Source organism: Gadus macrocephalus, chromosome 7 (genome assembly GCF_031168955.1).
Source record: "Gadus macrocephalus chromosome 7, ASM3116895v1".
NCBI classification, from domain to species: Eukaryota; Metazoa; Chordata; class Actinopteri; order Gadiformes; family Gadidae; genus Gadus; species Gadus macrocephalus.
In genome coordinates this window covers 6,211,314-6,225,233 of record NC_082388.1, presented here as the reverse complement: position 1 = coordinate 6,225,233, position 13,920 = coordinate 6,211,314, and the positions used below count along the sequence as shown (strand labels likewise).

Genomic DNA, 13,920 nt, shown 5'->3' with positions numbered 1-13,920 from the left:
ACAAAAATAATAAAAAATTCACTAAAATTGCCATATAAAATCTTTAGACCAAGCCTCACAAAAATCATGGCACAGAATTTGTTTTATTTTGTTCCATTTGAGAAATATTGGCCACTAAAGTTGGAGCAGTTAGCCCATTTTTTCTTATTATGACCATTTTGTTATTGTATAGGCAAGGCAAGGCAACTTTATTTATATAGCACTTTTCATACACAAGGCAGACTCAAAGTGCTTCACATATAAACATTGTCATACAATAAAATAAAATAATAGATAAGTAAAAGAAAACATATGCAAGAAATTAGTAAAATAGAAAGTGCAATGTATTTAAGAGAAAATTTTATTGAAAGTTAAAAAGGCTTTTTAGTAAGTAAAATTGAAAGTGCAATGTATTTAAGATCAGATCAACAGTCTCTCTGGAACCCAAGTCGGGACTACAACCCGACCTAAAGGAACTTGGTCCTTTCTCTGGAACTCCAATCCAGATTCTAGGACTCTAATGCCGCTTTTCCACTGCATGGTACCAGCTCGACACGACTCGACACGACTCGACTCAGCTCGCATTTTTTGCGTTTCCACCGCGGTACCATGGTATCTGGTACCTGAAGTGGCTGCTTTTTCTAGTACCTACTCGCTCTAGGTTCCAAGCGAGCTGAGCCGATGCTAAAAGGTGACGTCGGCAGACGGCCGGCGACTGATTGGCCAGAGAGTGTGACGAAGTCACGAGAGCGACATGGCAACCATGCTGGTAACATCCATAGCAGCGCGCAGCCAACATGTTCCACTTCTCCAACTTCTTCAACATGCCAGCTAATAATAGTAATGCGATCGATGTCCTCCATTGTTGTTATGTGGGTTCTGTCCATGTGTGGGTTGCGTATTTGTTGTTTGCGTCGCGTACACAAATACGTCACGGCCCTTTCGCGCAGCCGACCCCGCCCACGTCCAGGAGGTACTATTTGCGGTGGAAAAGCACCCGTGCTGCTACCGTGTCGAGTCGTGTCGTGTCGAGTCGTGTCGAGTCGAGCTACATGTGCGGTGGAAAAGCGGCATAACCCAGACAGAACTTGGAAACGTCTCCCACGGAGCTCGGTCTCAGAATTCCACCCACACACAAACTCAGGACTCTAACCCTTATACAAACAAACTCAGGACTCTAACCCTTATACAAACAAACTCAGGACTCTAACCCTTATACAAATACAAACTCAGGACTCTTACCCTTATACAAATACAAACTCAGGACTCTAACCCTTATACAAATACAAACTCAGGACTCTAACCCTTATACAAACAAACTCAGGACTCTAACCCTTATACAACCTTTCTCTCTGTAATCATATCATGTATTATTCTGGTAAAAATAGAAAATAAAGAGAAAGTTAAAAACGCATTTTAGTAAAATAAAGGTAAAGTATTTAAGATTTAGCAGAAAGCTAAAGCAAACATAAAAGTCTTCAATCTTGTTTTAAAGGTGCTCAGAGTTGGGGCAAGTCTTAAATCCTCAGGGAGTTTATTCCAGCTATTTGTTGCATAGTAACTAAATCCTGCTTTCCCATGTTTCGTGTTTACTCTGGGGATAATTAACAGATTGGTCTCAGAAGATCTTAGTGTTCTAGAAGGCTGATGTAGTGGAAGCATATCAGTTAAATATTTTGGGCCTAAACCATGTAGGGATTTATAGGTTAGCAACATGATTTTAAAATCAATTCTCTGACCTACAGGAAGCCAATGTAACGATTTAAGAATTGGTGTAATATGTTCAAATTTTTTGGTCTTTGTTAAAACTCTAGCAGCAGCATTCTGAACAAGCTGAAGCTTCCTTAGAGTTTGTTTTGGGAGACCTGTAAGGAGACCATTGCAGTAATCAAGCTTACTAGTGATAAAGGCATGTACAAGTTTTTGTAAGTCTTCGGTGGACATGAGCCCTCTAAGTCTTGCTACATTTTTAAGGTGATAATATGCAGATTTTGTAACTGATTTGATGTGACTTTCGAAATGTAAATCAGAATCCATGATAACCCCTAGATTTCTGGCTTTGATTGAGGTTTTCAGGGACAGAGACTGAAGGTGTTGGGCTACTTTAAGCCTTTCCGTTTTAGCACCAAATACAATTATCTCTGTTTTATCCTCATTTAGCTGAAGGAAATTTCGGCACATCCAGTCTTTCACTTGCTCAATGCACTGGCACAGCAGATCTATGGGCCGATAGTCATTTGGTGATAGCGATACATAGATTTGCGTGTCATCAGCATAGCAAGGATGGTCAATATTGTTATTATGCATGATTTGCCCTAGTGGGAGCATGTAGATGTTGAATAAAGAGGGTCATAAGATCGAACCTTGTGGGACTCCACACATCACGTTGGTTGATTCTGATACAAAGTCGCCAATGGAAACAAAGTAGTTCCTATTTTGTAGGTAGGATCTGAACCAATTTAAGACTGTGCCTGAAAGCCCCACCCAGTTTTCTAACCTGTCCAAAAGTATTGTATGGTCTACAGTGTTGAATGCAGCACTGAGGTCTAGTAGCATTAGTATTGAGGTTTTGCCAGAGTCTGTGTTAAGACGGATGTCGTTTACAACTTTAATGAGGGCGGTCTCAGTGCTGTGCAGGGGTCGAAATCCTGATTGGAAGGTGTCTTAACAACCAGTTGATGCCAGGAAGTGATTAAGTTGCTGGAGGACAACTTTCTCAATGATTTTACTTATGAAGGGTAGATTTGATATTGGTCTGTAGTTGTTAATAAAAGAGGTATCTAGGCTCCGCTTTTTTAAAAGGGGTTTAATAACTGCAGTTTTCAGGGCTTTTGGGAAGTTGCCTGACTGGAGAGAGTTGTTAACTATCTGCAATATGTCTATTGCTAGGCAGTCAAAAACATTCTTAAAGAGGTTGGTAGGTAAAGAATCAAGGCAACAGGTGGATGGCTTTAGTTGTGTAACAGTTTCCACAAGAGTTTTAGAGTCAATAACATTAAAGCATGCCATCCCTGCCACGTTACTTTTGCCTGAACAGGGTGGTAGTCCAACATTTTAGTTTGAAGTGGAGATATTGAGGTCTGATGCCTTCAATTTTATCAGTATAAAAAGCTGCAAACTCATTGCATTTCTGCGTGGAATGGAGATCAGGTGGAATTTGTGTTGGGGGGTTGGTCAGTCTGTCAACAGTTGCAAATAGGGTTTTTGCATTATTAGTATTGGTTTTAATGATATTGGAGAAAAATGTTTCTCTAGCACTTTTTAAGTCTGAATTGTAGGCACGGAGGCTCTCTTTGTAGATATCATGGTGAATATGAAGTTTTGTTTTACGCCAGATGCGTTCAACCTTCCTGCATTCTTTTTTCTGTGCTGTTGCAGAAGCAGCTTTTCTCCAGGGTGCCTTTTGCTTTCCAGAAATCGTTTTAACCTTATAAGGTGCAAAGACATCCATGACTTTCAAAATTTTCAAATTAAAGTTTTCTACAAGATCATCAGCAGAACATGGGTTGAGAGGTGGTAGTAAATAGATGGCCTTTCTAAAAAGTACATAAGATTCTTCATTGATATACCGTTTTTTGACAGTATTTGATTTTGTCTGTATGTCGGGAATAAAAGATATAAGAAAACACAAAAGTGGTCAGACAAGGAAGGATCAGTCACAGAGAGATCAGAAACATTGAGGCCCTTTGTGATAACCAGGTCTAGAGTGTGCCCCTTACAATGAGTAGTCTCTTTCACATGTTGCGACAGTTCAAATGTGTCCAAAATGGTAAAAAGTTTTTTTGCACACTTGTCATTCAAATCATCAGTATGAAAATTGAAGTCACCAGTTATAACTAGACAGTCAAATTCTGTGGAGATGCTAGACAATAATTCTGTGAATTCATCGAAAAAATTTGCAGAGTATGTGGGTGGCCTGTAAATAATTAATAGGAGAACTCTGGGGGAGCATTTCAATACAGCACAAAGGTATTCGAATGATGGAAAATCACCAAATAACATGTTTCCCCTGAAAAACATTTTTAAATATACCAGCAACCCCTCCACCTCTTTTTCCAGATCTACATGCATCAAAAAAGTTATAGTTGGGAGGAGCTGTCTCTATCAGAACGGTTGCACTGTTCTTTTGTTCCAGCCATGTTTCAGTTAAAAACATAAAATCCAGTTTAGAGGTGGGAATAAAATCATTAACTAAAAATGATTTGTTATTAAGAGACCTAACATTAAGTAGACCCATCCTGATGGTGTTGTTGATAGGCTTTAAGGTTGTTTTTGGTTTGGAGGCAATATGTATGAGATTTGTGAGGTTAGCAGTGTGTCTCAGTTTCCCTTTGTTTACTCTCTTAGTGGTTACAGCAGGAATGCAAAAGTTGCCATGTTTTGACATAGGCAACCTTGGGTTCAGCAGATTATGCGAAACGTCCTTTATACTTTGTCTACGGCTGAACCCTTTTTTGTCTCAGTAATACTCAGGACTACTATCAGTACAGGGGGCGGGGGGCTGGGGCTCCCTCCGCTTTGGTGTTATCAGCCTGTGGGCATGACCTGGCGATGCTATCATTGACACAGATGTAAGTTGGATGCCAACATATTCCAGTTTCTTATATTCGGCTGGAAAATCGCAAAGGGAGGAGACAGTGGAGCTGGAGTTGTTGTAGCTATGGGAGAGATGAGGCTGGAGGTCATTGTCGATGGGGGAATGCAGAGGAGGGGGGTGGCCGTTCCTCGCCAAGCCAGCATCAGCGATTGGGGAAGGCACAGTGTTGATGGCGTCGGGCGGGCTGTCTCTCTTCAAGGTCTGTGGGCTGTCTGCTATCTGTGTGTCAGATAGTGGCAGAGTAGATGTGTGGGGGAGGCTGTAGTCTCGCTTCTTCTCAACCTGTGCTCTGATTGTGGCCTGTGCGTCAGACAATGGAGATTTGTGGGAAAGCGAGAAGAGAAGATTGTCCCTCAACAGTTTTGAGCCTAACCTGTTTGGGTGTAGGCCATCTGCTCTGAAAAGATATTTGCGCCCCCAGAATAAGTTGAAATTGTCAATAAAGCCCCTTCCTATTTCATTGCAGACTCTGGAAAGCCATGTATTCAGTGCAAGTAGACGACTGAATCTGTTTATTCCCCTGTCAACTGCTGGTATGGGTCCACTGATGAATGACTTGATGTGTATTTTGTCCAGTGTATCCAATAGATCAGTGTAATCCCTCTGACTGTTCTCTTTGAATATCATTAAATCCTGCATGCACAATAATCGGTGAGATTTTGGGGTTTTCCAATATGATTTTGGCTAGTTTATGGTTGATATCACTAACCATTCCATATGGGAAGTTGCATGTTTTGATCTTCTTACCGGTTATATCCTTGATGGTTGAGTCTCCTATAAGTGTCTGGTTCATCTGCTTTCTCTGAGATGGGCCCTTGTTGGACGGTGGCAGACACATGCGCAGCCCGCCTCCGTGGCGACTGGTTGTTCCATGTCTGTCCGTACCGTCTGTCCGGACACATTTCAGGGGTCAGGGGTGCACAGGTGGCCAAGGCATGCGCAGCTCGCCTCCATGGCGACTGGTTCTTGTTCCGTCTCTGTTCACACTGTCCGTCCGGACGCATCTCGGGGCTCAGGGGTGCATGGGTGGCAGGCGCGTTCGTGGACTCTTGAAGTGGCAGGAACCGGTTCTTCAGTGGCAGGGTTAATTTCAGTGACGGGCTAATCCGGCTGATACATGTAACTTTAGCTTTGGGTACCTTAGCATTTGGCGTTGAGTGATCTTGTTGATTCACTTTGGTATGTTGTTTTGGCTTAGCGCCGACTCTGCGTAGAGCGCCGACTCTACGCAGCTGGAACTGTCTCTCTCTTGTCCAGCTTCGGGAAGGATACAGTGTAGCTTTGATCATCTTGCTGTATCTGAGTGAGCTCAGCAAACTCACCCATCGGCACTGTATCCTGTAGGAGTCCTTTGCATTTTTCTAATGCTGCTAGTCTCGTTTCAAATAAAGCCACTGTCTGTTGTAGTTTGGTGCTGTCTGTGCATTTCCCAGTCTCCGTGCCTGAGATATCCGAGTACAGAGGCATGTTGGCGATAGGAAAGTCCAAGGCTTTTTCTGCGGTCTAATCCGGGAGTAAAAAGTGCCAAAATGTATTGTTGAATCGAGCGATGGAGGACGACCAGTGGTGTAGTCTATTTTATTGTAGTGGGTATACTGTGATGATACCCTCCCAGCCTCGTACAAACCCGTCCCACCGGTACGTGTACGTGTGTGGCACTTATGGGATGTCGCACCACACTCACCAACGCAGGGGTCTACAACCCACTGATTTAAGAGTATAACGATTATCAACAATCATGGAAAGCTGAGTAGGTTTATCAGTTTTAATAACAGTATGAACAAATAGAAGGCAAAAATGACAAGTTGTCCTTTGTATATCTATAGTAGCAATAGCACATGCTAAACAAGGACAAAATCTACGCAAAATAATTTAATGAACTGTTTACAACCATGGCTATGAGAAGGAGATGACAGGAGACTAGGGCTGGGCGATATATCGAATATATGCGATGTATCGCGAGATGTTCTCCAGGGGATGTATAAAATGCCCATATCGCGAACATCGAATATAAATTGGGACGCAATGTTTCTTTTTGCCGCCGCCGGCATACTCGTTGTGCTTTCACGCGACGGGGCGACAAGATCTCATACAAAGTGAACGTAGAGACGCGTATCTGCCAATCAGCGTTCAACAGCGTGGCCACTGAGTGACATGTGTAACGTAACAGCCAACCAGCGTTCAACCGTCAAACTCGGTGCAGTGCAGTCCGGGGTGAACTGCAGCACGGAGGAGAAAGTGATTGTTGCCGTTTGCGACTCCCGGAGCTCTATATATAATAATATATAATATAATATAATATAATTGGTTATATAATATCACGGATAAAAGCTCTGTGCGCCTCCTGATGGCCGTAGCGTGGGGAGCTCTCATAGGGATTGGGCTTCTCGGGGTTTGTTTAACGCACAGCGTTCCCTTCTCTCGCTATTTCCGGTGGCTCTCTAAACTCACTCCCCCCGCCCATTGCGAGTCCACGAGATTCTCATGGACGCGCGTGTGTGACGTAGTCTGGAAGGCGCGCTGCTGTAGGTGCGTGTACCTCCGACTGGTGAGTGAACAGCCAGAAAGAGAAAAAAGGATGGAAACTGAGGATTTGGTTTCGAAAAAGAATAGCACTGGATCCTTCGTCTGGCAGTGTATATATAATAATTATTATTCAAACTGTTAATAAATAATTAACGGTTTGAATAAATGCTGTGTTGGTAAATCTAACTTGCTGTGATTTTCCTTTTCTTATGTGCAAGTTCTAAATTGTTCCAATAGAAAGCACTGATGAGTTTAAACAATATGTTGTTTCATGTAATCTACATGCAGACTTATGTTTCAGTAATACTAGAATTATTACTGACGTAACATTATGCCAGACATGGTTGAATCGAGCATTTATGATGTGCTCTAGAGGAGATTCAAAATATATCGAGATATATATCGTGTATCGAGATATAGTAAAAAAATATCGAGATATTCATTTTGGCCCATATCGCCCAGCCCTACAGGAGACTAATGTTTCACTCTTTCAATTGCTCTAATTTGAGCTCTTACTGTTGTTATCTAACATACCATACAGTAATTGAATTGTGTAAAAGTGTGAAATTACTGCACCTTAAAAATGACCATGAATTAGCTATACTCTCATTTGCATAGTGATTAACATTATGAATTTCAATTGTGTATACCAACTGTATGATGGCTGACATTTACCTAACTTGTTTTCCCTCCACTCTAACCAAGGATGCCTGTTTTTAAATTCCCTAGCCTGACACCCAGTCCGAAAGGCTGGCCAGGGGTTCTCATCTAAAAGTAACAAGGAGATATAAAGTGGGATTAAAACATTGTCTTCTGTTGACTACTTGTTATGTGGTTTACACGTTAATATGGGAGGACTGGACACACACACACGCACACACACGCGAGAAGGAGGGGCTCGGCCCGCCAACTAACGTGCAGAGATGCAGGGGCAGCTTCGCGCTTCGTAACAGAGACAGGGCAGAGCGCGAGCGCGCAGGGGGAATCTTATGAATGTGTGAATGTAGGAGATAACTTCCCCTGCTTAAAGTATTTTATTGCAGTTATACCCAACCGATATTTGCGAAAAATAAACACAGAAGTGAAAGATCTGTCACAAGACGATTGATACGTATCCGTGCATATTTTTAAGTGGGTATACGCAAATCCTGGTGCGTTCCTAGTGGGTATACGGCGTATACCTGCGTATCACGTAGACTACACCACTGAGGACGACGGAAACAAACTATATACTGTTAGGTATTATGATCATGATCTGAACGATGAATCAAGTAGTTTTTTCCAATGCCTAGCGGAGCTTCGGGAAACATGACCTCTCTCTCTCTGCTGCCTTCGGTTCTTTCTAAAAAAAACATACGACTTTTATTAGGTGGATACCAATACCCCCCACTACTAATAAACCCAAATCGTGGCACTGCACCCAAAAGTGGTGCTATTTAAAAAGAAAAATATGAACTAGCCTTATTTTTCCTTACTAGATTGACCTGGACTAAAAATTCTTTCATCATATGAATCTCTAAAATCAGATGCATCTTTTTCACCTTGTTCTACTGCTATAAAAACGTTTACTTTCCCCAAATTTCATAGAAAAGCCAAACGTCCACAGTCTCAACCCATTTTGCCTATATGACCATTTTGTTATTGTATGGCTATCATTAGGTGGATACCATTAACAGTGCAAATTTTCATATCTGTACTCTTTTAAGAAAGCCCTTAATTCTCTTGTGAAATGTGTGCTCTGAGTTTTCTTGATGTTATGTGCTTATCAATCAACATTTTCAGGATGTGAATCAGGCTTCATGCAGTTCAGGAATGTCAGTGTCTCAACAGGATAGTGTTGTTGACTTTTAATTTTGCTTGGACCCCGTTAATCACTGCTTGCGGTTATATTTATTATTATAATTATTAATCACAGTTACAGTGTCAGGTCCCAGGGCCATATATTCACAGTGTCTGTGTGAGTGTCAGTTGTGTGAGTGAGTGAGTGAGTGAGTGAGTGAGTGAGTGAGTGAGTGAGTGAGTGAGTGAGTGAGTGTCTGTTGTGTCAGTTGTGTGAGTGAGTGAGTGAGTGAGTGAGTGAGTGAGTGAGTGAGTGAGTGAGTGAGTGTCTGTTGTGTCAGTTGTGTGAGTGAGTGAGTGAGTGAGTGAGTGAGTGAGTGAGTGAGTGAGTGTCTGTTGTGTGATTGTCTGTTTTGTGAGTGATTGAGTGAGTGAGTAAGTGAGTGAGTGAGTGAGTGAGTAAGTGTGTGTGGAACTGTTATGAGTGTGTATGTGCGTGGGATGTGTGTGTATGTGTAAGTGTGTCTGTTGAGGTGAGTGAGTGAAGGCTAGATTCCACCGGACGCGTTACGGCAACGTTACGGCAGCGGCACGTCTTGGCCGTGGTCACCGCAGCAGATAGGTTCCACTCTAATCAATGAGACCATTTCCACCGGGCACGGCTGCGGAACGTCTCAGCAACGTCCCAGGAGCGGCTCGCCGTGCCGCAGCGCTATCATTCCGTAGCATTTCTATTTTTGCCGCAAGCCGTTGCTGAACCGCGTCAATTTCAACAGAGCAGATCGATCAGGGCAGGAAGTGAAAAAGTAAAAGCCATAGAGCATTCCGTCAATTTTCAAAATAAAACACAATAAATAAAACACCAACATTATTACGTCATGACCGGTGGCACCAGGTCAGCAGTCAATCAATCAAAGGGTCTCAAATCATCCTTTTTATAAGAACAATGTCAGAAAGGACAAAGCCTGGCATTTAATTGCAGTAGTTTTGGGAGTGGAAGGTGAGTACATTAGGTTTAGGATTATCGCGGGATCTCGTGATCTCGCGTGAATACGGCTGGCTCGCAAGGCAGCGTTGCGCTGCCGTAACGCGCCCGGTGGAAATGCAAGCAGGGCAAAGTCGCGGCCAAGACGTGCCGCAGCCGTAACGTTGCCGTAACGCGTCCGGTGGAATCCCCGGGTGAGTGTGTGCGTGTGTATGTGAGTGAGCCTGCTTAAACCCTGTTGCATTCTCTGTACAACTTCCAACCCCATCTTCAGTCCAAAAAACAATTCCTCCACCACCATCACCACCACCCAGACCCCCAGACCCTTCTCACCTTTCCCCTTCCCCAGGGGCAGCAGGGGTAGCTGGGGAGCCAGCTCCTTGCCGTACTGGGGCAGCCCCATGCTCTCCACCCCATAGGGCATCGCCAGCATCTCATTGCCCAGGTGCTGCTGCTGCTGGGGCTGGAGGTAGCCATCGCTAGGCTGATGCTGGAGAGGCGGCGGGGGCTGGTTAGAGCCGTAGTAGGCCTTCCCTTGGGCCAGCCAGGGCAGGTGCAGGAGGGACGCCAACAGGACTAGGTGGAGAGGGTGGAGAAGTGCGACGGCCATTTTGTTTGCTGGAGGGGAAGAAGGGAAAAGTGGAATGAAAAAACATAGTGCAGCTTTAACTTGTTTTTCCCGAAATGTATGATTTCTAAATATTTTATTAAATCCATAATAAGATAAGAATTCAATCCAAGTCTTTCTGATGTTTTTTTTATGTTTCTTTGCTGTTTTTATTTTTTTTTATCATCTTTTTATTTGGATTGGTATACAACATTCAACAAACTGTACATAGAATGTCTGTATATCCCTTGCCTCCACCAACATAAACACATGCATAGATACATTTATATCTGCATACATGGGCCTACATGCATGCACATATACGACACATACTCAGTATATGCACAACAAACAACACCAACACTAAATATCCTAACAATATAACAATACTATAATATAATAATAAACAGTAATCATAAAAAGACGACCAAAAATTACCAAAAAAAACATAAAAAGCACATTATTGATGCACTTTGCCACCATCGTCACTAGAGGACACTCTCTTAGCACTTAGCATCGTGTAGCGTCGTATCCTAGCTGTCTTTGTTGTATAGGGGGAATCGGTTAACCTAGCGATTGTGAGTGCTTGGCTCTTGGTTCTATGAACACCCTTACTGTACCGACTGAGATATTGTTGTTTCTCTTTCTTCTGACAAATGGACTTATTGTAAGTCTCTTTAGATAAAAGCGTCTTCTAAACGCCCTGGATGTAAATGTACTCTCGGGTTAAACTTTGCGAATTCTTCGCTAAAATGTGGAATATATGCAATGTCGCAAAATCACCACTAGAGGGCAAGCTCCACAAAAAATGCTATACACGCCATAACTGACAATAATGCTTTTTCTTTTCATACACAAAGATGCAACCCTGTTTTTTCTCCTGTTCTAGATGGATGGATAATTTGTTCATCGCCTTGGGGAAATTCAGGTATCCAGCAGCTCACGATGTCAGTCAACAGACAGTAGGCCTACAACTGACAAACTACAAAATGGAAAAACAGTAAGTCATAAAAAACATAACATAAAAAAGTGAGCGTGATAATAAAAAAAAATATCGATAACAAAAGGTTATTAATATTGCACATAATTGAAATTGCATGTATATGTAAATAAATATAAAAAAAGAGCCAGAGGTAGATAAAAATAAATTAATATGTGACATCACATCAAATCCCATGACATCACAGGCACATCAGATACCATCCACCTAAAACAGGGTCTCTCTAAAGCAGAACTTGACTCCTATTGGTCAAACCTCCTCCTTCTTCCCAGAATGCACCTCACCTGTGTTCTAGTGTTCGGTTTCGTTGTCCTTTGTGTTTGAGACCACGCCCCCTCCTGCCTCTCTACGTCCCCTCGTGACAGCCCGGTCCTGTTGGCGTGGCCTTGGGCATGGGCGGGGTCAGGTTTGGGGGGTCCTGGTCTTGAAGAACTTGAGTGTCTCGATGGGTACCTGTGAATGAATTTTTTTTTAAATTAATTCGCTTTCTGAATGTATGTAAACCTTTTTCAAATTATCGTATTTCCCCCCTGATTTGATCCGACCTCAACATGAGGTCCAATCAAATCAACAGCAGAAAAGCTCTGAGTGATACATGAACTCTCTTACTTAGTTCAACCAGAAAATAAATGTTTTTGATACCATTCCAGACCACATACAACTAAAGCTATATGTGTGTTGAACCAAGTTCTGTTCTGACATTTATCCGACGCTTTTATCAAAAGCGACTTACAACGGTTCACACACACATTCACAAACCAACTGCGGAGTCGACCACGCAGGCCGACAGCCAGCTGGTCAGGAGCAGTCAGGATGAGGCGTCTCGCTCAGGGACACCTCGACACTCAGCTAGGAGGAGCTGGGGATCAAACTGGCAACTTCCGGTTACAACTCAACCCGCTCTACCTCCTGAGCTATGCCGTCCCAGTTTTGCCCTGTTCTGTTCTGTGCAACGAAACAACCATCCCATGAACCCAACTCCCTCCCACAACCCGTCTTCAAAGCTCATAACGAGAGTCTAATCACCCAAACACAACCCCCCTTGTCTCATACAAGCCAGGTATCCTGAATCGACGCAACGCAGCACAGAAACCAAAAGCACATAACTGGCTCCAACGCTGAAATCAAATCATTTCCCAAGGGCCGCTGCTTCCAAACACATGTCGGCGCAAACGGCAGGACACCGAAGGATATGTCTAGTCCACGTTCGGACTGAGAGGAACCAGAGAAGTGAACATGCATCCGGTTTGATTCACCGGACCGAAGCTACACAATGCTGTTTTTAAGTGCCGGGATGTCAAACATACAATTAGTGCTGCGTACATTAATTGTCAGGACGTACAACTTCCAATAAGTGTGTACATTAAGTACGAGGACATACAAACATACAATAAGTGCGTACATTAAGGGTCAGGACGTACAAACATACAATAAGTGTGGATAAGTGTGCATTTTTCAGAAGAAAGAGAAACAACTTGTTCATAGAACCAAGTGCCAAGCACTAACAATCGCTTGGTTTCCCTATTAACCCAAATTCTCTACCCACTAGCAACCTTCCGTCAGTGAGCAGTTCGGGTGAGCCGTCTCGTTCAGGGACACCTTGACACTCGAGAAGGAGGAGCCCGGGATCAAACTAGCAAGCTTCCGGTTACAAATCAACCTGCTCCACCTCCCGAGTAAAGACGACCACAAATCAATATGTGATTAGGGATCAACTCAATTATGCCATATTTACACTGTGTTTTGATTAAAAGCTTGGAAACTATGATCAAACACACACACGACCCTCATCGCTTTCAGATGTGGAAGATAAACACACACATTTGTGTATTTTCAGATCTAATAACTGAACATGTGAAACACATTGTGGATATGTTGGCTCAGGGCTGAACAAACGCGGTTCACTATGATGAATCGTGAGGCAGAGGTTCTGAAATAATGTCTTTATAATAGCATGCGATACACACATGCATTGGCACGATCACTGCACGCAGACACACACACACACATACACACACACACACACACACCGAGGTGCGTTCCCAGATGTGAATTTGGAAGTTAACCCACCTCTATCTGATTATGGCTAACCCGCCTCCATAGAGTGTGTGTGTTTTTGTGTGTGAGAGAGCATGTGTGTGTGTGTGTGTGTGTGCGTGCATGTCTGTGTAAGAGAGAGCATTTGTGAGTGTGACCACTTGAACCTCCGACCTAATTTGCTAGATGAACAGTCTGCTTTCCTTGGCCACACAACGCTGAACATTTTCCATGGAATCCTGATCTCCTATAATCAGATTTCTGACTCGTTTTTATCCAAGTTGGTTTGAGATCCAAACTTCTGACTGGCCATGTGAACACTCTCCCCCTCTCCCCCTCTCCCTCTCTCTTTCTCTCTCTCCATGTGAATATATCCGATCCGAGATCGGCCAATTCTTTTACAGAATGGT

General features: G+C 43.1%; 1 protein-coding gene across 4 annotated transcripts in view; it reads right to left on the bottom strand.

Annotated features, from left to right (window-relative positions):
• LOC132460654 (collagen alpha-1(VIII) chain-like) overlaps positions 1-13,920 on the bottom strand; it is a 35,052-nt gene that overhangs the window by 4,302 nt on the left and 16,830 nt on the right. For all 4 annotated transcript variants that reach the window (XM_060055470.1, XM_060055469.1, XM_060055468.1 and 1 more), the window contains 2 exons: positions 11,758-11,926; positions 10,200-10,484 (listed from right to left, as the gene is read on the bottom strand). In XM_060055470.1, the coding sequence (XP_059911453.1) occupies positions 10,200-10,476 (277 nt within the window). In that variant the 5' untranslated portion in view covers positions 10,477-10,484; positions 11,758-11,926. The remainder of the gene's footprint in view (positions 1-10,199; positions 10,485-11,757; positions 11,927-13,920) is intronic.